This window comes from Thalassophryne amazonica, chromosome 14 (assembly GCF_902500255.1).
Source record: "Thalassophryne amazonica chromosome 14, fThaAma1.1, whole genome shotgun sequence".
In the NCBI taxonomy this organism is placed as follows: Eukaryota; Metazoa; Chordata; class Actinopteri; order Batrachoidiformes; family Batrachoididae; genus Thalassophryne; species Thalassophryne amazonica.
Genome location: NC_047116.1, coordinates 58,584,032 through 58,611,115, shown reverse-complemented (window position 1 = coordinate 58,611,115; position 27,084 = coordinate 58,584,032). Strand labels below are relative to the sequence as shown.

Sequence of the window (27,084 nt, the reverse complement as noted above, 5' to 3'; positions counted from 1 at the left end):
GCGCTTGTGCTTGCACATAATTTTGTCTTTTCCAGTTGTCTGGGTGATTTTTCCTTCAAGAGGTGGAACACATTGAACTGTGTGCTTTTACAGAGGTCACGTCACACAGCTTTTTTAGTGCACTAATACTGGTCACCAAGTGTCTAAAAAGCAGATATTAAAGGTTTAGAAAACCAAATTAAAATGACTTTGACGCTGAGTTGCTGCAAAAATAATACGATTTCCAGAAGCAACATGCTTCTTTTGCTGTCAGTGAAAAGGAGCTGCTCCTTGCCACGCCCTATCTGCCTCTTGAGAGTGGGTTTATCTCACCATTTGTCTCCCACAGACTGTTTGATTGTGTCACACAGAATAAGCAAGAGCTCAGACACAGGCTTCTTTGGCAAAGTTCACAGGAAGCTAAAACATGTGGTGTACACGTGTTTGCAGTTTGTAGTGCGTTCAGTGTGAGCCCAACTACAGTTTGGTATTTACAGAACACGTAATCAAAATAGGTGTGTTTTAGGCATAATGTGAAATGAACCAATCAGATTGGCACCTGTCATCTTTAAGAGCCGGGGGGGGGGTGCACTGGAACCTGGTACACTGCACTTTAGACAGGAAGTTCAAGTGAGAGGTTTTCTGGTGTTAACAGATCTGTGTGAAACACACTGAAGAGTGTGAGCAGAGAGCAGCCACCAAACCCCCTTGAGGTGAAGGAGTGAGGGACTAATGTTAGGTTTTGTGATTCCTTGCACCTTGAGGAGATTCCCAGTTCCAGCATACCAAATCATCCCAACTGCATAATGCTCCCACCACCGTGTCTCACTGTAAGCATGGTGTTCCTTGTGTTATGCACTTTTCCTTTCTTTCTCCAAACATAAGCAGTGTCTCTATCGGGCTGAAGAGGTCTAGATTCTTCTCAGCTGAACAATCGTTGCCCAGGTTGTCCTTATCATATTTCAGTCTGGCTTGAAGTTGTCTCTTTTGTTTGATTTTGTTTTTTTGATCTGCAACCTCTCAGTCCATTCCTGTCCAGGGCTCAAGTGATTGTCTTCTTTGAGACTGCAATTCCCAACTTGGCTAAGTTATTCCCTTGTGTCTGGGCAGTTGTTCTGAAATCTTTAGCCACATCTCTCACTAGTTGTCTTTCCAGAGTTTTTGAAATCTTTTGCTTCACACCTCTGCCAAGCTTGTTCTGTACTTTGTGGCTCTCTTGGAATGTCTTGATGATACTTCTTACTCTGGTTCTTGACACCTGGAAACGCTGTGATAACTCCTTCTCCTGCTTTGTGAGCATCAACAGCTCTTTTTCTCATCTAAACTTATTTCTTTTGATTTTAGCATGATGCTTTCTCAAGTGACATCTTACTAACGGTTTTATACTGTGTGTACTTTGGAAGATATAACCATCAGTTTTAACTTGATTCTGGAAGCTTTGAGCATTACGAAGTTAAAGCACTCCACAACATTGCTTCATGCTATGGTTCAACAAAAAGGTCAGTTCTTAAGGGGGTAATAATTTTGATCCTGGATTTTGTGAAATAATTTTGTTTCTGTATGCAAAGTAAAATAATATAAATATGCAAAATACAAGTAGGATACTAAGAAATGCTGTGTTGAAAATCCCTTGCTCTGTTAAAAAAAAAAAAAAAAACTGGAAAATTTTGAACAAAATGTTGAATTTAATAGGTCTGCTAATAATTTTGTCCTCATCTGTATATGAGTTGTGACAGTCATGCTTAAAACAAGAATCCAGTTGATGTCTACTCAACTGCTTCTTATCTGGTTTATAGTGGGGCCTCTGATTGGTCGGTACTGTGGGACCAGGGTCCCTCCTGAAATCCAATCATCTACTGGGATTCTCTCTTTATCGTTCCACACGGACATGGCTGTGGCTAAAGATGGCTTCTCTGCACGATACAACATGACACACAAGGAAGTCAGTGAGAGTGAGTATAAAATTTGGGAAGGAGGTAAAATAATATGATTAAGACTCATATATAAGAAACAAGATCGTGTTCAGTATACCTCACTCCCCTCCTCTACCATCTTCTCTCTCCAGCTTTCCACTGTAGTAATCCATTTGGAATGGAATCAGGAAAGATTACAGACGACCAAATCTCAGCCTCATCAACTTTCTATGATGACCGCTGGCTTCCCCTTCAGGCTCGACTCAACTTCAACAACAACGCATGGACACCCAGTGAAGACAGCAACAAGGAGTACATACAGGTATGAGTGTGTGTAGCACAAGAACAGTGCGATTCAGGGGTTTGTGCAACAGCCAGTGTTATTTGGCCATTATTCAAAGATTTTGTATTTTAACTGCATGTGAAGTTGGTGTAGAAAACAGACATGAAGGTGTCATGTGAATTTGGCACAAATTTAAAATATTTCAATTCATATGTTTGAAATTATGCAGTCAGGGCTCTGTGGAAAATATATACAGTGAGGAAATAAGTATTTGACCCCCTGTCAGTATTACAGGTTTTCTCACCTACAAAGAATGGAGAGGTCTGTAATTTTTATCGTAGGTACACTTCAACTGTGAAAGACAGAATCTAAAAAAAATCCAATAATGCACATTGTATGATTTTTAAATAATTAATTTCAATCAATCAATCAATTTATTTATATAGCGCCAACTCACAACAAACAGTTGCCCCAAGGCACTTTATATTGTAAGGCAAGGCCATACAATAATTACGTAAAAACCCCAACGGTCAAAATGACCCCCTGTGAGCAAGCACTTGGCGACAGTGGGAAGGAAAAACTCCCTTTTAACAGGAAGAAACCTCCAGCAGAACCAGGCTCAGGGAGGGGCAGTCTTCTGCTGGGACTGGTTGGGGCTGAGGGAGAGAACCAGGAAAAAGACATGCTGTGGAGGGGAGCAGAGATCAATCACTAATGATTAAATGCAGAGTGGTGCATACAGAGCAAAAGGAGAAAGAAACACTCAGTGCATCATGGGAACCCCCCAGCAGTCTAAGTCTATAGCAGCATAACTAAGGGATGGTTCAGGGTCACCTGATCGAGCCCTAACTATAAGCTTTAGCAAAAAGGAAAGTTTTAAGCCTAATCATAAAAGTAGAGAGGGTGTCTGTCTCCCTGATCTGAATTGGGAGCTGGTTCCACAGGAGAGGAGCCTGAAAGCTGAAGGCTCTGCCTCCCATTCTACTCTTACAAACCCTAGGAACTACAAGTAAGCCTGCAGTCTGAGAGCGAAGCACTCTATTGGGGCAATATGGTACTATGAGGTCCCTAAGATAAGATGGGACCTGATTCAAGCTTCTCACCCTGTCCCTGGCTCAGATACCGAATGGGTTTTCAATGTTAAATTCAACTGGCCACAAGATCTGTAATCTGGATCAGATCTGGTGTCACAGACCGAACGGTCTGCCCCTAAAAATTGCTCTGACTTTTGCATCTGCGCATGCATCATTTCGGACCACAGCAGCACATCTGAGACAGAGTCTCTTCACCAAAAGCAATCACATGGATTAATGGGATTATTAACCATCAGATGATAAAGGTAAAACATCTTAAATCATTCTAAAGTCCATTTTAAGCAGAAATGAGGCCGTTATAAGTAGAAACTCAATGACATTCCATGACACTTTGAAATTATCAATGCACAGTGAACACATCAGCTAGAAGCTCATTTAGCCGTGGCGCTCTGATCGCTTCTGACGTCTTTTATGATGAAATAATGCTGAATTTATATGGAAACGATTGTTGTACAAAAGCATCAGATATCTGTCGCTGAGACAGATGATGACTGGAGTGCAGTTTGAAGCAGAAACGAGGTGTTAGTCCGTGAACCACGTCATCGGTGGGGCCGATTTTTAGGGGGACTGTTTGGTCGGCGACACTGGATCAAACGTTCTCAGTCAATAAAGAATACCATCCTACATAATACTGTCAATTATGAAAGAAATTTGATTTTTTTTTGACAGAGGTATTGAAAATTTGTTTCACGTTAAGGATTGGTATTTTTCCCAACTTTGACCTGTGACCCTTTTTTAATTGAATCAGTTCTTGCCTATCAGGATATGAATCTTGGGTACAAAATTTCATAATATATATGAAAAACTGTGGGCTCCAGGCTGTTCATAAACAAACAGAGAAACAAACAAAGAAACAGGGGTGAAAGCATAACCTCCTCCAACTTTGTTGGCGAAGGTAACAAGAACAATAGAAACTACTATACCAATAACAATAATGAGAATACCAATAACAATGGGGCTTAGAAATGCACCCTGAGGAACACCACATAACAATCCAGCACTGTTACACATCAAAATATGAATGTCTGTGCAGTGTTATGAAAATCTGATTTTGAGGAAACCCTGAAATACCACAAACTGGGTAAGAAAAAAAAAAACTAAAAAAAAAAAACTGTCATAAATGTTATGTTCATCCAAAACAAAAGATCTAATGGCACCATTCAAATTTGTGGAAATAAAATTTTTCTTGATGTTCAGTTTGAATGAGTCCTTACATTTGCACAGAACACAGAATGGCTTCTTTTTGTTTTGTTTGTTTGTTTGTTTTATTACAAGATCCAGGGATATTTCTTTTAACTTGTTTACATCAGGCTCTGGAGTATTACGGTAATATGTAAACAGAGAAGACTATTCCTAAAAATAGGACTTTTCTCATTTCAGCAGACTTCCTTGTGTTTGCATGTCACAAACAATAATTATAACATCTCTACATGTTTGTCAGGGAGAAGGAGTTTTATAATGAGGTCTTCATGGCTGGTTTTAGTGTCTGGGTCTGGGTAATGCTTTGTTTCCTATTTTCTTTTATGATTACAATTTCGTGCCAAGGCTACATATGAGACTCTCTGGATGGATGGGGAATGATGTTCACGCTTGGCAGCAATGGGGTCAACAGAGCAGGACAGTCTTCAGTCAACAGACAACTGTTGAGTGATTTCCTTAAAACAGTAGCTTTGGATAGGCATCTTCTCATGTGCAGTATCAAAGCAAGTAGATACATGAATTGAGAGCATACATTAAAAAAACATAATGCCACATCTGCAATGACAAAGTGATATTTACATCAGGAAGAAAGAACACAAGGTGCACACCTGGGAAATTAGCAGTTCTAAAGAGCTACAGCTGGGTGTAAGGTTCACTGCTGTGATGTGAGGGGAGTTATTTTTATCGAGAGACAGGTCGAGAGGAAAGAGCTGTTCAGCTCATTAAGGAATTTATTGACTTGGGTTCAAGAATTCTCCTTGTGATGTCAGCATCTGAGGTTCAATATCCTGAATGGATGAATAACGATGAGTGGCAAGCACTTGTCACAACCTCGCAGTCACCACTAACATGCAGTGTTTCACTGGGCACCCAATTTTAATTCAGTTAAGTCTTGTGACAAAAATGTTCCTAGGCTTTGGAAACGCCTTGGCCTGTACCATTTACGAGGTCTATTAGAAAAATATCCGACCTTATTATTTTTTTTCAAAAACCATATGGATTTGATTCATGTTTTTACATCAGCCAAGCTTGAACCTTCGTGCGCATGCGTGAGTTTTTCCACGCCTGTCGGTTGCGTCATTCACCTGTGAGCACGCCTTGTGGGAGGAGTGGTCCACCCCTCTTGTTGTTGTTTCATTGCGAGGAAATGGCGCAATGATTTGGGCTTTTTTTCCATCAGAATTTTTTCAGAAATTGTTAGAGACAAGCAGCTGGAAACCATTCGAAAAATTTATCTGGCTTTCGGTGAAAATTTTACGGGCTTCACAGAGAATAAGGAGTGTTACTACATCTTTAAGGACACCCCACAATGGCGCACAGCGCGCCACGCTCCGAGCCGCCATCGAGAGGCAGAAAACACCACATCATTTCTAAACGGATGGCTGTGTGGAGCTGGGACCGTCGTGAGCAATTTCTCTGGTTATCACAAGAGCTGGACATCAGCCATTTTCCGGCAGATTTCACTTTTAACAAGAGATTTTGTCATGGAAAGCCGCGCGGAGGCTTCGTGCATCAGGACCGATTCGCTGATCGAACGAGACAAAGGAACACCTCCGTTTCGGAGTGCCAGGGGACAAGTTGGGACATGCCCAGCTCTCCACAATTTCTCTTATACTCACTGGGCTGTTAAGCATTGAAAGCCGAGATAGGCATGCTGGTGCATACAGAGCAAAAAGAGAAAGAAACACTCAGTGCATCATGGGAACCCCCCAGCAGTCTAAGTCTATAGCAGTATAACTAAGGGATGGTTCAGGGTCACCTGATCCAGCCCTAACTATAAGCTTTAGCAAAAAGGAAAGTTTTAAGCCTAATCTTAAAAGTAGAGAGGGTGTCTGTCTCCCTGATCCGAATTGGGAGCTGGTTCCACAGGAGAGGAACCTGAACCCGGGTGGTATGTTTATTTCTTTTTTTTTTTAATTCTAAGCGATTATTATTTATTATTTTAGTTATTATTAGTTATTTTGTTATTTATTCCACCTAGGTGGCGCGATGTGGTTCCACAGGTATCAGCTGGTTTTTATTTCTTCCACATAAGCGGTGCCATGTGGTGCATCTGGCACTGTTCCTGCTCAACGGACACTGTGTTGGCTAAAGCTTACTGACACGACCTCTCCCATTTACTTCATCTTCCCTTCTCCACTGGGAACCCAAAAACTGCACTCTTCACGAGTGCTTCGGTTATTGCAGCTGAAATCAAAACAGTACACCATTTTCCGTGTGAAGTGATACTGTGTTTGTGCAGGCTGTCCTCGGAGCTGGTCAAATCCCACCATATCACGCAGGGGTTCAAATTACACTGTGATTCCCTATTATGTTAATGTAAAGTCTCAACTACTGAAGACGACAATTTAGTTGACGTAACTCAAAGCAACATGATAACTTGACTGAGCTGAGTCACCAAAGATTTCTTTTTATTTTTTTATAGCAGGCTAACAAAATTATATTGTTTTGAAGCCCAGTGAAGAAGCAGAGAGGTAGGATGAGCAACATGGGCTCCAGATGCTCAATCTGGAGCCCATGTTCAAATTTTACTCTCAAGTACCCCTGTTTTGCTCGGGGTCACTACAGCAGATCTGGTGGAGCTCTGCATTGGGATTTGACACATGTTTTATGCTGAATGCCTTTCCGGACACAACTCCATTTATACAGGCACAGCTGCTGGTGTTCTTCAGCGATCTTCCAACCTTCCTACCTGCTCTGCTTAACTTCTGACATTTGTCAGGCTCTGATGTACACAGAGTGGCATGCCTGCAAATAATAATAATAATAATAATAATAATAATAATAATAATGTGAACAATTCTGACGTTCACCTAAAAATATAAAGGCTTCTGTTTTCTGGCAAGTTAAAGGATTAAAGCAGTGAACCCCCCAGTAGAGAGTGCACATCGCACACATTAAAGACACAATTCTTTCATAAAGGGTTCTACAGTAATTTAAAAAAGCCTCCAACCTTTAACATCTGCTAAAACCTCAGCAATCCAAGAAACAGATGTGGACAAAAACAGCCTTCTTGATGGAGTTAACTAAAAGCTACATATGTTATGCTTGGACCCAAAATGTGCATTCATAATCCAAGACACTGCTTTACAAAAAACATTTATTTTATTTTATTTTATTTTATTTTTACAAGCGCTGTGGATACATTGAAGCTGCAGACAAATACAGAGCAGATGATGAGGAAGGCTCTACTGCAGGTTATAACATTTATTTCTCCTCCCTGGAGCTGCTTGAAAGCAGCAGATTAATCAGAAGTAGTTGTGTGTGTGTGTGTGTGTGTGTGTGTGTGTGTGTGTGTGTGTGTGTGTGTGTGTGTGTGTGTGTGTGTGTGTGTGTGTGTGTGTGTGTGTGTGTGTGTGTGTGTGTGTGTGTGTGTGTGTGTGTGTGTTATGTGTCCCTCCCTGTGGGTGCAGGGAGAAACACTGGAGGAGGTAAAATGCTGCCTTTGTTATCTGTCAGAAAGACAGGTGTTTCAGATTTTTTTTTTTCGCCCAACACACAGAATATCACGCACACTTAGGGCCAGACAGAGCCACCAGGACAACTAATCGATAGTCCGGAACTGAGAAGAGATTAGAAAAAAGGGTGAGAAGCGAGAGAGAGATGCTAAGTTAGCCTTCCAGGAGACAGCTCCTCATCAATCATAGAGCTGTTAGAGGAACAGGACCATCAGTCCTCACATCATCAATCTGGACCACACCTTCAGTGGACCAGGCCACAACAAACAGATGATAATTTACATTGAAGAATAGTGTTGTGAGTAAAGCACAGCCTGCAGCACATGAGATGGTGCCACAGAAGACTACAAATCACACGTGTCCTCTGTCATGAGAGGCCACAGGGGGCAAAGAGGAACAAGGAGAGGCATGTTGGCATGCATGACACCTGGCTGTTCAGACGGGAGCTGCTGCACAGACTAATGAAGGGGGTGGGGGGGTTGCCCTGTGCTTGGATCTAACCAAGCCCCAACCGCCAGGGATGAAAAATGAAGCGGCATGAAAGTGGCAAATCTTGCAGTTCCCTGAATGGCTGCTTGATGTGCGTCATTGCCTATAGAAGCACATATTAACCCGCAAGGGGTGCATGGACTTGCCAGCATGACCAGGGATCCCGTTTGCCAACAGCCACGTGTTGTGGCCTTAGGCCATTAGGGTGCCCCCATGGGGTGACAAACTTTAAACTCCAGCTTGAGCTGCTCGTTGCTGTGGCAATTTAGACAAAACGGCAACAATGACTCATAAGGGGACCCCAAAATAAGAGAACTTTTAAACTCACATTTTTTTTTTACTTTTTTACTACAACAACCCCAATTCCAATGAAGTTGGGACATTGTGTGAAATGTAAATTAAAAAGAGAATACAGTGATTTGCAAACCCTCTTCAACCTATATTCAATTGAATACACCACAAAGACAAGATATTTAATGTTCAAACTGATAAACTTTTTTGTTTTTGTGCAGATATTTGGATTGGAAATTTGGATGCCTGCAACACATTTCAAAAAAGCTGGGACGGGGCAACAATAGACTGGTAAAGTTGATGAATGCTCAAAGAACACCTGTTTGGAACATTCCACAGGTGAACAGGTTAATTGGAAACAGGTGAGTGCCACGATTGGGTATAAAAGGAGCATTGCCAAAAGGCTCAGCCATTTACAAGCAAAGATGGGGTGATGATCACCACTTTATGAACAACTGTGTGAAAAAATAGTTCAACAGTTTAAGAACAATGTTTCTCAATGTTCAATTGCAAGGAATTTAGGGATTCCATCATCTACAGTCTATAATATAATCAGAAGATTCAGAGAATCTGGATAACTTTCTACACATAAGTGGCAAGGCCAAAAACCAACACTGAATGCCCGTGACCTTCGATCCCTCAAGCGGCACTGCATTAAAATCTGACATCATTGTGTAAAGGATCTTACCGCGTGGGCTCAGGAACACTTCGGAAAAACCATTGTCAGTTAACACAGTTCGTCGCTACATCTACAAGTGCAAGTTAAAACTCTACCATGGAAAGCGAAAGCCATACATCAACAACATCCAGAAACACCGCCGCTTTTTCTGGTCCCGAGCTCATTTGAAATGGACAGATGCAAAGTGGAAACGTGTGCTGTGGTCTGATGAGTCCACATTTCAAATTGTTTTTGGAAATCATAGACGTTGTGTCCTCCGGACAAAAGAGGAGTAAGACCATCCAGATTGTTACCAGCGCAAAGTTCAAAAGCCAGCATCTGTGATGGCACCATCAATGCTGAAAGGTAGAACCCCAATTCCAATGAAGTTGGGACATTGTGTAAAATGTAAATAAAAACAGATTACAATGATTTGTAAATCCTCTTCAGCCGATTTTCAATTGAATACACCATGAAGACAAGATATTTAATGTTCAAACTGATAAACTTTATTGTTTTTGTGCAAATATTTGCTCATTTTGAAATAGATGCCTGCAAGACGTTTCAAAAAAGCTGGGACAGTGGTATGTTTACCACTGTGTTACATCACCTTTCCTTCTAACAACACTCAATAAGCATTTGGGAACTGAGGACACTAATTGTTGAAGCTTTGTAGGTGGAATTCTTTCCCATTCTTGCTTGATGTACGACTTCAGTTGTTCAACAGTCCGGGGTCTCCGTTGTCGTATTTTGCGCTTCGTAATGCGCAATAAATTTTCAATGGGCGACAGGTCTGGACTGCAGGCAGGCCAAGTCTAGTACCTGCACTCTTTTACTTCAAAGCCACGCTGTTGTAACACGTGCAGAATGTGGCTTGGCATTGTCTTGCTGAAATAAGCAGGGACGTCCCTGAAAAAGACGTTGCTAGGATGGAAGCATGTGTTGCTCCAAAACCTGGATCTACTTGTAAAATGGTGCAAAATGGTCACATTTAGAATTGCACCATTTGACATTTGAAGCAGCCTGTCAGAAAACCTGTGGATGATGTAATGGAGGATTTGCCCAGTAAATATACCGTGTACGATGTTAACAAGTAGGAACGCAGTGATTGAGCCATATCAACGTGATCAGAGAGGCAGAAAAACACAAATAATATCCACTTTGCAGCCAGCTGTCAAGATAGATTCTCTAAGAATATCTGACACAACAGAATTCAAAAAAGAAATATGGATTTTTGACAGCAGGTCAGACAGAGCAAACTCTGCAGTGGAGAGAAGACAGGAGGGAAGTGTCAGATGGATGGGACCTTGGCTTGGTATTGTTTCTTGGCCTTGCTCCCTTCCTGTGTTTGCTGGCTCAGACTTTGGCCACACTGGAGCCTGCAACAGCCAGAACTACTGCTTCGATACTGCTTCGTCATCTGTCTGTGTCTAACTGTGTTTTGTAACTGGTCCTCTACATTTACACACATAGTGATTTTAGTAGTGCATAAATAAACACAAACACATCTCAGCACTCAGCCAGGTCAACCAACCAGGACTGATTTGGTGATTGGGCTCTTAAAATATCACTTCAACTTGCATCCACAAAATAAAAAAATTTAATCATTTCCAAATCATATATCAATTTCATTTCCCATTCACCCAACCATCAGTTGTAGTACTTGGCCCACTGAGAATACTGAGAATTTCAGTCAGGACAACCGTGGCACCCACAAGTGACTTCACAGTTGTGCGATGAGTAAATGTGAAAAAATGAACCTCACAGACATTTCAATAAAGGTACCTTGACACTTGCATGAATTTGATCCCCGCTGGCACACAGTCTTGCATGCCACTGAGTAAACTCGTTGTAAACTGATGTAAACTGTGTGCGGGTGCGTGCCAGTGCGCAAGGAAAATTTTGAAATGTTCAAAACTTAATTAATTAATTAATTAATTAATTAATTTCGTGAACTAATCGTGAACACTGCGCAACCTATTCGAAAACATTGCGTGTTACTGCGTTTTACATGCGTGTCACTGCGCACAGGGCATCTGAACGATTATGATGAGATTTATAATAAAGATAACTTTACAGATACATCATCTAACTCATAAGAAGGAATGAAAATGCAACTGTTTAACCAATCCATTACAATATATAAATTATAAACAATTACGTTTGAGACCAAGACACCAAATGCATTCTCCACCGCACAATGCGCATGTGACAACCTGCACCTGTAGATAATTTCTCTGTGATTCTGGGAGTGATGAGAAATGGATTCATCAGCCAAGTTCTGAGAGCAAATGTGTCATCGGCTACCAAATGGTTGTTTTATATAGTGTGGCATCAAGTGGACAAAGTGGGGGGGATCAAATTCGTGCAAGTGTCAAAGTGCCTTAAGGGTGAAACATTTCAGAGTTTCAATTACTTTAGATGGAACAAAAACACCACAGCAAGCGTTTCTGTTTTTTTATTGTCTTGTGAGCACGTTGCCTGGCACAGGGAGCAGTGGAACAGCTCCATCATTGCTTATTTCCTTATTTCCTTATTATTTCCTCTAGGCTGGACTATTGTAATTCATTATTATCAGGTTGTCCTAAAAGTTCCTTGAAAAGCCTTCAGTTAATTCAAAATGCTGCAGCTAGAGTACTGACGGGGACTAGAAGGAGAGAGCATATTTCACCCATAATGGCCTCTCTTCATTGGCTTCCTGTTAATTCTAGAATATAATTTAAAATTCTTCTTCTTACTTATAAGGTTTTGAATAATCAGGTCCCATCTTATCTTAGGGACCTCTTAGTACCATATCACCCCAATAGAGCGCTTCGCTCTCAGACTGCAGGCTTACTTGTAGTTCCTAGGGTTTTTAAAAGTAGAATGGGAGGCACAACCTCTGATCTGCAATCAGAGTCTTTACCACTAAGCTACAGAGCTGTTCAGGAAGAACATGGAAGTATTACAAAAAAATTTAAATCCTAATCATATAAAAACACCACATTTATCAAGCGAGCAATACAAACATGATCTGTCTGCTCCTTTGGTGATGACCCATGGTCACTGACATACAGTCATGAAATGACATGAATGAGAAGCAGTGTGCTCTGATCATGTCCACATCTACTGGTCAGGTGCGTCAAGCTGGCTGCGCGCATGTTTTGCCCAACACGCGTGTCTTGTGGACGGTGCACCGTAGCACAGACACCACGTCATGTGGAACAGAGCTCACGTGGGTGATGTGACGGTAAGATTGCCCGCTGCGTGTTCTGATCTGATGGTCCGTTTCAACCTGGGGGCTGTCAGTGTCCCCTCCGTGCGCATGCTCGCTTGCTGCAGCTTGTCGCCACCACGGCGATATATGTTTTTATTTATGTCCACGTAAATACAGCAATCAGACACACGTGCCTCACAGTGGACAGTTGTTGGTCCATGATTGTCCAAACACAGTAGGTGTTGTGTAGCTGGAATGTCCAGAATGATAGATCACTACAGCTGATTTTGTCGGAAGCCACGCCTCCCGTGAGTGGAGCACACACACCCACGTGTCAGAGTGTGTGTTTGCAAAGTCACAATTGTGCGGAAGTTAGATAAATTTCACAGCAGTACAACAGTGGTCATCTGCAGTCTCTTGTCGTGCCAAGAGTGCAACTGGCCACCCATTTTGTAAGTCCCATGCGAGCGGTGTTAGGTGTTCGTGCGTGTCACCTGGAATTTGGCCGACACCTGCCACCAGAGGGTGCGATGGGTTCGCACAGTGCACACTTTGTCTTTTAGGCACTTGTGTGCGTAAATAGTTGTGGCAACAGGTGTACGAGGCTTTGGCGACAGGGACAACATTACACGGTTTGCACACGATTCCTGTGTCATGTGCACTAAGTGTGCACTTCGTCTAAACTTTGCACTATGTGTGAAGGGGCTCTAAGGTTAAGTGAGTCTCACACCTGGTCGATGATTTGATCAGTATGAGGCTGAGTAATAACTCATCACATCCCCACCTGCAGGTGGAGATGAAGCAGCTCTCACACCTTGCAGAGTTTGATGCAGACAGCGATGAGGCATAAATCGTATATAGCGAGGGGGAACTCTGCGTAGTGCTTGGCATAGCTCAGAAGAAGTCAAAAAATGTCAGGTAACCTTGAACCAGTTTTGAAGATGTTTAATATTTTCAAGAACTTAGTCAAAGTCCTAAGTAAATTGAATTAATTCATGCTCTGCACAGGATAGTTTGGGCTTATTCAGCCTCATTCAGTTTGGGTGAACTCATTTCAAAATAATGCTGGAGTTTGACCAAACTCATAGCTCAAGGCCAAGTGGATGCTGAGTTGCTCCAGGTTTACCTCGAGTGAGCCTGAGTACGGGTTAAGTCAAAAAAGTTAGGGGCCTGATTGTGCTCCTGAAAATTTTCATACGAGTTTCCCCAACATTTCTCAGCCTACACTCAGTAATATGCTGAAACCCCCAGTTATGAGCTGTGTCGAGTTCCTGGAAAGTCAATGTTTGGGAGAAGCATGCACTATACAAAGTGCTTTTTGCATTTTCTGTTGAGACATTAAAAATTATTTCGACATAATCATATAAGACAACTGCATATTTTTGGATACTCCATGTGACTCAGCTAAAAAATAACAAAAAAAGCTATTGACCATCCTGTAATATAATAAATACATGTAAATATCTAAAATGCGTGACCAAGAAAACAAAAAATTGTTGCAGGTGGTTTCCTGCTATTTAGAATTTAATCAAGCATGTAGACTAATTTTATGACTGTGTTATCTTTAACCATTTTTATGCAGGTAGTAATTATATTTGTAACAGAATAATTGAGTTTCTTTAATGTCAAAGAAAAACACATTTGATGTTTGTTGGAATACACGTTTGGACATCCAAAATTTGTGTTAACCTACTGATGCAATAAAAAGAATATGACAAACATTATGTTGTTGTCAATATTTGTAGGACGCCAACACATATGCAGAACTGCCCGTAGTAACTGTTTGAGATTTTAAATTCGAATATGAGTCCTTAAAATCGACATTTCAGCCACAGAAGCTGCTTTTACGCTAAAAAAAAACAAAACAGGGTATAGCTATTGTGTAATCCAGAGATACCCTGTGTAAGTGTCATGTTATTTAACATATTACACTGTGGTTAGCACAACGGTGATTAGAGCAGTTATAATGTTCTTATTCTTATTTTAGGCACTGAGCAAACTAAATTTGCATTGACGTGAGGGAAAAGGAAAGGAAGGAGTCTAAAGCCTCAGCACAGAACACAACCCTGTGTGTGTGCAGTGCACCACCGGGAGCAGCATGCCAAACACGTAGTGTAGCATCCACAATCAGGATGTGGAGGTGATTATGGCTATTGTATGGTAGGAAATTAAAATGAGTTTGAGGTCGTTAGTATTGATCGGTCTGCAGAGAGAGAGAGAGAGAGAGGAGAAAGAAGAAAGCAAGGCTGTGAAGGTGAAACATGGATGCTAATGAATTCAGGTGTGCGCTTGTGTGAGATTTTCAAAATGAGGACATTAAGCCATTGATGAGCAGAGGGGTTAGGTTCTCGCATTGGATTTAGGATTGGGCGTCGATCAGGACTGTCTGAACAATATTTGCATAAACTTGTCAACACTTTCTAAAAGTAGCCAAAGAATGTTTAATGAAAAAGTCCTTGGTAAGGTGTTGGCTAGCTTGCATCACTGTTTTGCTGGGCTCAAATAATAATAATAATAATAATAATAATAATTACACCGCTGCAGCTCTGCAGCTTTCTTTCACCTCCAAGTTATGTCAAGATTGCGGCACATTAAATAAAGTCAATTAACTCCTGCTCATGGACCAATCACCAGCAAGAGGACATGTCCACGTCCACGTTCACTCTTCACGGACAGATCGCCAGTGAGAGGACATGTCCACATCCAGTATAAGTCCTCACGGACTGATAGCCAGCAAGAGAATGTGTCCACATTCACTCTTCACGGACAGATAGTGCTCACCATCGCTGCTGCAGCTCTGCAGCTTTCTTTCAGCTCCAAATTCTCTCAAGATTGTGGCACATTAAATAAAGTCCATTAACTGCTGCTCACGGACCAATCGCCAGTGAGAGGACATGTCCACCATCCACTCCCCATGGATGGATTGTGCGCAGTTGCCGGCTGCAGCTCAGTGGTGCTTTCACCTTCTTAAATTCTCTCATGATTGTGGCACGTTGATAAAGTCCATTATATAATGGCTGAGTGGATCTTTGTCATTTGATTGGTGCTTTGTTTGTCATGTAACATAGGTTATTCATCCCATTTGTGCTGCGTTCCATTTATTGTGCAAATTTGGTTCCATATGTTTTGTATCATTGCAAACTGCAACCCCCACCCACACACAGACTTTAGCGTTTAGCTAAATATGACGGAGTTTGTTTTGCTGACGGACGACGATTTGAATGAGCTAATTGACGGTGCTAATTCTTCTAACACACACAAAAAAAATCCACTACGCCATAAGCCATCTGGAGGAATGAAGAGTTGTTAGAATGAAAAGCTTCTGACGCAAATTTTCACTGGACTGAGGAAGTACACAAAGTCTTTCTCTTTTTTTTTTTTTGGAAGTATCCAAGTTGACAGAGAACAATTTTGGACTCCTGTTTAAAGTTTGTGTTGGAGTGTTGATGTCAAAGCACCAGTGAAGCACCAAAATGTAAGTCCTTTTCTGTTGTGTATGAATTAATATAATATCAAATGACAAGGATCTATTTTAGTCATTATATAAAAAAAATAATGAATGTTGGAATTAATATTTAATTCAGTGAAAGCTCCGCCTCTTTGAATGGAACATTCCATCTTTCACCTCAAGAAATATTCGTACCATTATTGAACTCATAAACATTCATTATTTGTATATGAACTCCCGGAAATAATGTATTCTGACTTTTTTCAATGTATCAAATCCATCTGCATGTCCAGACAGTCTGTAGCGTCAGTGAGCCTAGCTCCTCCACCCTGCACGCAAGGTTTTCTCTCTCTCTCTCTCTCTCTCTCTCTCTCTCTCTCTCTCTCTCTCTCTCTCTCTCTTGCACACAACTTATGCAGCCAATTCTAGCTCGCACCACTTTGCAACTCTTTGCAAGCCCTGTGTGAAAGGGGCTTTACAGACAACATTTTTATTTTCTGATGTTTGGGAAAGACCAGGATTCTAAACACTTGGACCTTCCTTCTCTGGCCAAATTCTCCATTACTCAGGGATACTAAGATGAGAAGTATAACTTACATTGTGAGAGAGCATGAGTTTCAACTTTTTGGCAATGTGGCATGTTTCTCAATGCATGATCCAGCATACAGGTGTCAGAGTGTTGAGGACCTCAGTGGCCTTTCAGAGGAGATCAAGGGGATACCCATGCTTCACTTGGCTACATCAGATAGATGGCAGATAAATTGGTCTGCCTGGGTGGTTGCCATCCAGGATCCAAGGTGGTTCTTCTGTATTGTTGGTGGTGGAGTGGAGCACAGGCTTCCAGACTTGACTTGAAATGTTCGTGAATGAATGCAGTCACTATAGGTTCATATTTTGGCATCATCATGGATGTACTATAGGTGTGGAACGATGAAAGATGATACACGTATTAACACTACAACACCCCTCTTTCCTTACAACAGGTGGACCTCCACGTTTTGAAAGTCATTACAGGAATCGCCACACAGGGTGCCATTTCAAAGGAAACGCAAAAGTCTTATTACGTCACTACCTTCAAGTTGGAGGTCAGCACCAATGGAGAGGACTGGATGTTCTACAGGCATGGGAAGAACCACAAGGTAGGCTCACATACATGGACGTATACGTACATATTCCTGCCAGCGAAAAGGACAGAAATATAAGATGGGAAAGATTGAACAAAGGTGTCCCACAAACGTCTTCTGGTGTCTGCGTTCACAGCAGCTCCACTGTTAAGTTGGCGGCATTTAAAGGTTTACAGCCGTAGTGCGTCATTCTAGGCACAGCCTGTTTTTCACATGCCATCTGGTTTCTGTTGCTCGCCAGTCATAGTTCAGCCTGTCGTCGACCTGGCCGGACAGGTTTCTAAGCTGTTTCTGTCAGAGGTGTGAAGGCACAATGTGTCATCTGTGAGTCTGGGATTACATTTTAGAAATAAACCACATGGTGCGCTTGTAAGTGCAATTAAAATGGAGGAGAGTTTCACTGCTTTCCAGTGTCTGTGGCTGCTTTTCCCATCGCAGCCATCCTGCTCGTGGTCACATGTGTTTGTCTTGCGGGCTAACACCTCATCTTCACACTGTCAGTTCATCACAAACACAAATTCACATGCACACAGTTACACACTTACAGATGAATGCACACATATAAATGTTGAATTTTCTGAGGGAATCGGTGAAGCTTTGCTGTCTACTCCAGCTCCCAAATGGCTTATAGGGCTAACTACCGGGCTCAACGCCAGAGAAGAGGTTGATGGTTCAAACACAGGAAGCCCTTTGAGGGAATGTAGTTAAGGAAGGCAAAAGCAATTAAGAAGTTATCTAAGGTGCTGAAAAAAATTAAGAGACACCAAATGAACTGTTTTAAACACTTTTGCAGATATATATTGCATTTTATCTATGCTTTATTCCTAGGCCAATGGCATCCAAAGACATTCCGGAAAGGGCCAAGAGGGTGCAGGTTTTCTTTGCAGCCTCTGACTCCAGCAGGTGATTTCACTGATGGACATCACTTTGAACAGATGGATGAGTTCATCAATTAAATCCCCTGCTGGAGTCAGTGGCTGCAAAAATCTGCACTCTCTTGGCCATTTCTGGAATGTCTTTAGACACCACTGATGTAGGCTATGTCCAGGCATGTAGCCTGTAAAATACAGCAAGTGAATGAATGAATATATCCCCTGCAGTTGTTAACACATTAACTCAACAACAATAAACCTTGTGATCTGCTAACTCACCAGATTAAAAGGATATTTAATGAGGGCAAACAGATTATATGTTGGTTAACTCTGATGTATCAGATCAACCCAAAAAGCTCCTTTGCTTTGCCTTTGTAATATCCCATAGACCTGTTTACTACCTGATGTATCCCTCCTGGCAGTGATGCCGGTAACGCGTTACTTAGTAACGCATTACTCTAATCTGACCACTTTTTTTAGTAACGAGTAATCTAACGCGTTAATCTTTCCAAATCAGTAATCAGATTAAAGTTACTTCTCCATGTCACTGTGCATTACTATTATTTTTCATTGTGGGTCGATAGCAGCATTAAACTTGGTCTGTGGGCAGGAGGTCGGGGTTCGACTGAACTGCCCACTTTAAGCGAGCTGTGAGCTTTTCATCCACGGTTTTTTGCAGCTGCTCGACTCATCGTCTCCTCTTAAGGCACGGTGATCAGCACACCTGCACTGAGCTTTACAAAGACATTTTTATACTTTTTTTCCTCCTTTATTTAGAGCTGAGCTGAGCCGCTCCGTATCGTCTCGTTAAAAACAGCTGATCCTCCGCGACGCATCAACAACTAACACTATTTTCCACTCAAATGCACCTAAACTCTCTTTTTGAGGACCACATGATGTGAAAACACAATAAAACTTTCTTACCTGTAAATCTGGTCACATTTCTGCATAAATAAATGTTATCCATTCTTTGTGCTCAAACGCCAAAGTAGGGGCGAATCCAGATGGAATGGGGGCGTGGGGCAAGGATGTGCCCCCCTCACAACACCCCTAGATTAAAGGTCTAGTTTTGAAGCCTTTTTTTACTACTAATACTAACTACTAATACTACTTAAAATAATATTAATTTCGACAAGTAAAATATTTAGAGAGAATTTAAATGTTAGAAAAATGCTAGAATGAATTTAATAGTTACATTTATAAACAATGTAGGTTCAAAATTGCAAGTTTTACTGTTACAGTGCTGTCAACAGTTAAATATGAGGTCAAGAAAGAGGTCTTTATTTTACTTTTTATAAAACAAGTATTTATTTTCATTGAAGTCAAGAAAGGGTGACTATAAAGTACGTTTTGGCAAAACAGGTATCATTGTCATGTTGAGGTGGCAGAGGGTTGTTATCGGCAGCTGGGAAAAGTAACTAAAAAAGTAACTAGTAATCTAACTTAGTTACTTTTACAATTGAGTAATCAGTAAAGTAACTAAGTTTCAAGGAGTAATCAGTAATCAGTAATTGGATTACTTTTTCAAAGTAACTGTGGCAACACTGCCTCCTGGCTTGTTGCAGGTAACAAAAATTCTCTCATAACATGAATGTTAGAAATTCAGAGCAAGTGTGATTGAAGTTGTTGTAATTGAAGTTGCTTATTGTAAAAAAAAAAGTTTTCCTTTAACTGAGCTCTCGAATTAACCCTCTGGGGCCGACGCTGTCATATACGATGGCTGAGACCAAGCTTTACTAAATTATAAATAACTTTTTAATGATATGAGATAGAAACTTGCTTTTTTTTGTTGTTGTTGAAAAGTTAACTCCGTTGACTTTCGAGCCACCATCCACCATTTTTGTACTCTTCATAGAAGCTGTGTGATGACGTGAGCAATGTGAGTGTCCAATCTGTTCACCGTCACATGGTTTTCCAAAATCCAATCATAGGGCAGATTCACCTCACGTGACACACCAAACATTGTTTTTAGGAGTGATGTGTTGCTAGTTTTATAGTTTGTTTATAGTTTTATAGTTTTATATTATAGTTTGCTGTGTGTTTTGAATAAATGTGTGTGGAAAATTATTTTCCGCTTTACTTTTCCCTTTCTTATTTCTGATTGTAAACCTTTATTACACTTATAAAACACAACTATAATATATATATTTTGAAAGTATAGGTTGTCCTGAAAAAAAAAAAAGACATAAAACTTGATTGTGGGATGCAGGGAGAGCTCTTAACAGCAATAATAAAACATTTATGCCAGGCGAGTGAACTGTCCAAAAAAATGCCCTCAGACCCCAGAGGGTTAATAAACTGTGCTCTCAAATTAATAAAATGTGCACACATTTTCCTGGCCGTGATAAATCGTGTGCACGTTTACCTGGTCGTGATAATTCGTCCGCACATTTTCCTTTAATTGGGCCCTCAAATTAATAAAATGTGCGCACATTTTCCTTTAATTGAGCCCTCGAATTAATAAAATGTGCACACGCTTTCCTTTAATTGAGCCCTCGAATTAATAAAACGTGTGCACGTTTTCCTTTAATTGAGCCCTCAAATTAATAAAAAGAGTGCACGTTTTCATTTCATTCAAAATGAACTACATTACAGTGGTCCCTCGCTATAATGCGTTTTACCTTTCGTGGCCTCGCAGTCTCGCGGATTTTTTTTGTGCAGTTTTGCATGCTTTTTTTTAACAGCACATTGTGTTCTGCGTCTTTATCAGGCGGGCCGGTCACGGCACCGGTCGGCATCACCGCGATTGCTCTCACTGCCTCCGATGCGCTTACTGAGTCTGCGGGCTCGGTAAACGCAGCAGCGGGCCACTCACACTGCCAAATCTGGCAACAGGTCCAGAGACTACGCTCGCTGTTTTGATGCGGATGTTGGCCGCAGAGCTCCGTGACCACTGAGAGAGGACTTGGATTCTTTGCGGGTCCCACATCCGTACCTCCGGAGGCAGTGAGCGAAGGGAGAGCATGCGCATTGTGTTCTGCGTGTGTCTGTTTATAATCTTCTCACCCAGAGGAGAGAAAAGTGAGAAAATGTTAATGCCTGTTTGAGAAAAGTGTATAAAGTGTGTAGTGAGGGGTTTTACAGCCTTAAAACATCTATAATAATTTCAAAAAATAGCGCTGACTACTTCGCGGATTTTGCTTATCATTTTTAGAACGTAACTACGTCGATAAACGAGGGACCACTGTATATGAATTTTCGTACTCACCACAGGGGATACGCTTTGCACTCAGGATCTTTTTTAATGTGCTTAAACTCCAGATGATACCATGCTGGGTAGCTAGAGTTCTCTATATGTCCTTGTGTGCCTAAACCATGATGATATACCCTGACCAGATCCATTTCTAATGGGGAAATGTGTTACACTGTCTCCTGGTTTGTTGGCTAATAGCCGACATTTATGTGTCACGACAATATTGAGTGCACATTTTACAAATTGTGGCCACGTGTTGTGTGGGCCGCCAGAAGAGGAGGTACTGCTGGCCCACCACCAGAGGGCGCCCTGCCTGAAGTGCAGGCTTCAGGCACGAGAGGGCGCTGCCGCCTCAGGAACAAGCCGTGGTGACAGCTGTCACCCATCATCCGTGACAGCTGTCACTAATCATCCAATCCACATCTGGAATAAAAGCAGGAAGACACCTCCACCACACTGCCGAGATATCATCTTCTACCAGAGGTAATATCCTCAGCCTTTTTGTGATATTTTGTAAATCAGTTTATTGTGAGTGTTTGCAGGAGTACCGGTCCTTTTTGTGGAGGCTGTGCAAGACGGCACTCTTTTTCCTCTGAGGGATCGCTGCAAGTATTGAGTGAGAGGTGGAGGTGGAATTCCCACCAGGATTGTTACTGGGTGTTCACACACCCACCCTTGACTGTCTTTGCTTTCTGCCAGCAGTACCAGATCCGACACGCCGTGAAGGTGGCCAGCTGGGGACTCCGGGACTTGGCGGCTCCAGTATTCCTCGGGTTCGGTGGCAGTGGGAATCGTGTGGTTCCGGTTCATTTCCAGACGGGCTTCTCCTATCGTCGAGCCTGCCCACACGACACCTTATTGATTGACTTTTGCACATTCTGTAATCTGCTGTGTTTAGTTGTGTCATTCACAACAGTAAAGTGTTATAATTTGACTCCTTCCATTGTCCGTTCATTTACGCCCCCTGTTGTGGGTCCGTGTCACTACACTTTCCCAACACTACGTTTAAGTAGATCGTGCCCTTGTTTTACTGAAGCGATGCTTAAAACGTGCGCACAATATAATAAAATGTGCACAATATAATAAAACAGGTGCACAATATAATAAAACATGTGCACAATATAATAAAACAGGCGCATAATATAATAAAACGTGTGCACAATATCATAAAATGTGCGCACAATATAATAAAACGTGTGCACATTCTCTCCACATGCAAAACATTTTACGATGACACTTCCAGGGCTCCGTACTTTTATTGGAGAAATGTGTTTAAAAAATCCCAACCACACAGCAATGGCCTTGGTGTCCACCTGATCTAGGCTTTGAAAATGAAAGAAACTGACAAAGAAGTTAATTTCAAGTCACATATTCTCTCAACCACACCTGCTCCTAATTTCCATCATGCATGCTATTATAGAAATAGTCTCTGCAAGAAATCCAGGAAGTGGCAGAAAGGTATGTCATATATGAGCTTTTTGTATTTATTTGGTGGATCAAAGTTAAAGTTAAATTTTAATCCATCCATCCTTATTAATTTTGAGACTTGCAAGATGATCAAATTGATTGATTTATGTTATCAATATGGAAGAAATGGGCTGGTTTATATGTTTTTCTGTCTATTTACTCTTTACATTTTATAAGGTGCATTCCTCAGCTTTTGCCAAAGCCTTAGAGCAGTTCTGAGCAAGAAGCTGGTCGAGTCATACACTCTCATCCGCTTCATAATATGGAAACTGGAGTTAAGCACAGGCACAGTTGAGCCTCAAGGACTAAACTGGACTTGTAGGAGCATTAAAATAAGGGAGAATTGAAGAAAAGATCATCCCAAAATTACGCAGCTAATTTCAGTTTGCAATCAATAACTTGACAGTATTTTATTTATAAAATAAGCAGGCAATCAAACAAGACAGGTCAAAAGTGAAGGATGGATTAATGATAATGTTTTGAGGTTAGCCAGTGTCAGCACCCATAATCCCCTTTGATTCCCTCAAAACCCTAGAACACTGCTTCCGAAATGACTGTATAGGGAGGCGCAGATGTATGTGTGTGTGTGTGTGTGGTATTTCTTTTTAGAAGTGTGGCTTTTGAAAGTAGCAGCAGCAGCAGCAGCGACTGGATATGTCTAAATCATTACAAGCACATGTGCACACATCATCCTCCAACCAACTGGTCTTTAGAGTCACTGGACCCCCTGCTGAGTCCGTCTGTTCAGTAATCTGATGGTACAGATTAGCATCCTCACTTTATTCCACTGTACTATACAGCAGTGAATTTTGTCACTTGTACCTATGTTCCAGATATTCAGCTGTTATAAGCAGCATCTAAGCTGTTTGGTCTTTTTAATGTGCTTTTTTGATCCAGCTAAAGAAGTTACAGTATGTGATCATCACCTTCTGTTTGTTTATCAGTATGATAAGTCAAAAGTTAACAACAGAATGTGATAACATTTTGTGTGAGTAAGGTTTAGACTGAGGAAGAGCTGTTTAGATTTTCTAGTAGATCTGAATGTTGGCCCTTCTTTCATGGACTGGGAGTTGGCTAATGTTGTGGAGTCCAGTGGCTTGGTTGGTTTTGCCAATTTGTGGTTGTATAATTGAAAAAACAGTGAAAGTTCTGAATATCTGGGTTAGAAACTTCTGGATCAAGACTAAGCTTCAGGCTTTCAATACCTTTCTTTTACCACATACAGAATATAATCTGTATGTGGTAAAAATTCTTTTCAGCGTCTTTCACTTGGGGTCACCACAGCAGATCCAAGATGGATCTGCATGTTAATTTGGCACAGGTTTCACACCAGATGCACTTCCTGACGCAACTCCACATTAAATAGACAGTAGGCATGGGTGGTCTTGAACCAGGAACCTTCCACACGAGAAACAAGTGCACTTAATGGTCACTGTATGTGGCGAAGGTGTCAAACGTATTTAGAAATTCACTTATCTTAGCAGTGACAATCTCTCTGTGAGCTTGATACCTGGGAAGAATTTGTTGAGTCTTGAGGTACCTGGAGAGAGGTGTTTGATTATGCTGATATGGTTGCTATGGAGTCGTGGTGCATCTGTGACTGTATAGTTGTGAGACCAAGACCCTAAGATGATGTGTGGATATATTTACTACTCAGTCTGTCTGCAGAACCCTTGATTACCGCTGCAATGACTTTGTGTGTAAAATGAGAGATTATTTCAGGGGACCCAAATGAAACATGCTACCTGTAATGGGGATATCAATTACAGGATGGTACTATATGGTACCATCCTGTAATGGTACTACATGTGGTGTTTTCTTAAGCATGGTCTAGCACATGACTGCCTCACTAATGAGGATCTCAGCAAATAAATGAGCTCATGGCCTTGTATAACTTTATCTCAAAAGATAAATGGTTACTTTTGAGAGAATGGACTGCCTCGATATTTGCAAATTGAGACCTTGGGAGGTTGTTTTGACTGGTGGATGTGACATGTGACCATGGGAGAAGGTCATGTGGGCAGATGAGACCAAAATAGACCTTTTTGGTATCAACTCCACTCGCCATGTTTGGAAGATGAGGACAACCCGAAGAACTCCCTCCCGACGTAAAGCATGGTAGTGAAAGCATCATTTTTGGGGGTGCTTTTCTGCAAAGGGGACAGGACGACTACACTGTATTGAAGGGAGGATGGATGGGGTTATGTATCACAAGATTTTGGCAAACAACTTTCTTCCCTCATTAAGATCATTGAAGATGGGTTATGACTGAGTCTTCCAGCATGACAATGACGCAAAACACACAGCCAGGGCAACTAAGGAGGGGCTTTCAAGGTTCTGGAGTGGCCTGGCCAGTCTCCAGACCTGAACTCAATAGAAAATCTTTGGAGGGAGGTGAAAGTCGAAACCTGAAAGATTTGGAGAAGATCTGTATGGAGGAGTGGACCAAAATCCCTGCTGCAGTGTGTGCAAACTTGGTCAAGAACTACAGGAAACATCTGACAAATGTACTTGCAAACAAAGATTTCTGTACTAAATATTAAGTCGTGTCTTTCTGTTGTATCAAATACTTATTTCATGCAATAAAATTAAAAATTAAAGATTTAAAAATCATATGTGATTTTTTGATTTTATATATACGAGGTCTGTTAGAAAAGTATCCGACCTTTTTATTTTTTTCAAAAACCTGATGGATTTGAATCGTGTGCTTGCATGAGCCAACCTTGAACCTTCATGCACATGCGTGAATTTTTTCATGCCTGTCGATTGCGTCATTTCCTGGTAAGCAGGCTTTTTCGGCACATTCCACTGTGACAGAAGATTTTGCCATGAAAAGAGTTGCAGCGAAATTCATGCCAATGGCTTTGGCACAAACCTGACAGAGCAAAAGCGCCTTTGTGTTGAAGTCTCACAGGACGTGTTGTGACATGCTCACCTCTTCCACAATTTCTCGGATAGTCACACGACTGAAAAGCCACCGAAAGCCGTCTGAATCTTCCAAATGGTGGAAGAGGTGGGCATCATTTTTCAGAGTCCAGTATGTCCTGTGAGACTTCAACGCGGTGACGCTTTTACTCCGTCAGCAGCTTCATGCCAAAGCCATCGGCATGAATTTCACTGCAACTCTTTTCATGGCAATTTTCCGCAATTTCTCAGATAGTCACACGACGGTCCCGCATCACCACAGCGTTCACTTTGGAAATGATCTGGTCATTTCAGCATGCTGATGGCCTCCTGGAGCGCGGCTCGCTCTCCACCATTGTGTGGCCATCTTTAAACCAGTTGTACCGCTCCTTAATCTGTGTGATGCCCATAGGATCGTCACCGAAAGCCGTCTGGATAGTCCGAATGGTTTCCACCTGGCTGTCGCCCAGTTTCTGGCAAAATTTGATGCAGTCGCGCTGCTCCAGTTGTTCCCTCTTTTTCCTTGGAATGGAAAAATGCAGAGCGCACGACACACACCTCACACAAACGCTGCTTACCTGCAAATGACGCAATCGACAGGCGTGAAAAAATTCACGCATGCGCACGAAGGTTCAATGTTGGCTCATGCAAGCACACGTGATTCAAATCCATCAGGTTTTTGAAAAAATAAAAAGGTCGGTAGGTTGGTAGCAAGTCTTTTTATTGGAATGCTGTGTTCTTTTTCAGTCATGCATACCACCCCTTGTTATGTCCAGATAATTCAAATTTAGATTCATCAGTCCATAGCACCTCATTCCAAAATTAAGCTGGCTTGTGCAAATGTGCTTTAGCATATCTCAAGTGACTCTGTTTGTGGCATGTATGGAGAAAAGGCTTCCTCTGCATTACTCTCCCATACAGCATCTCCATGTGCCAAGTACGCTGTATAGTTGAATGATGCATAGATACACTATCTGCAGCAAGATCATGTTGTAGGTCTTTGGAGCAGGTCTGTGGGTTGACTATGACTGTTCTCACCATCCTTCGCTTCATCTTGTCTGAGATTTTTCTTGGCCTGCCACTTCAGGCCTTAACTAGTACTGTGTCTGCGGTCTTCCATTTCCTCACTATGTTCCTTGCAGTGGAAACTGACAGCTGAAATCTCTGAGATAACTTTTTGTATCCTTCCCGTAAACCATGATGTTGAACAATCTTTGTTTTCAGGTCATTTGAGAGGTGTTTAGAGGCTCCCATGTTGTCACTCATTAGAAGAGATGCAAAGAGGGGAAACATTTGCAAATGACCACCTTTCTCATGATTGTATTCACCTGTGTGAATACAATCATGAGTGATGCTGAAAAACTAATTCATGCATTTATTTCCTCTAGGCTGGACTATTGTAATTCATTATTATCAGGTTGTCCTAAAAGTTCCCTGAAAAGCCTTCAGTTAATTTGCTGAAATTGACCACCATCTCCTTGGTCTTTGCCACATTCAGATGCAGGTGATTCTCCC

At 41.6% G+C, this 27,084-nt stretch overlaps 1 protein-coding gene across 2 annotated transcripts in view; it reads left to right on the top strand.

The window, feature by feature from the left end:
• Window positions 1–27,084, top strand: part of LOC117524799 (neuropilin-2-like) — a 414,867-nt gene that overhangs the window by 187,637 nt on the left and 200,146 nt on the right. For both annotated transcript variants that reach the window (XM_034186623.1, XM_034186624.1), the window contains exons 5-7: window positions 1,776–1,931; window positions 2,045–2,214; window positions 16,993–17,148. In XM_034186623.1, coding sequence (XP_034042514.1) covers window positions 1,776–1,931; window positions 2,045–2,214; window positions 16,993–17,148 — 482 coding nt within the window. The remainder of the gene's footprint in view (window positions 1–1,775; window positions 1,932–2,044; window positions 2,215–16,992; window positions 17,149–27,084) is intronic.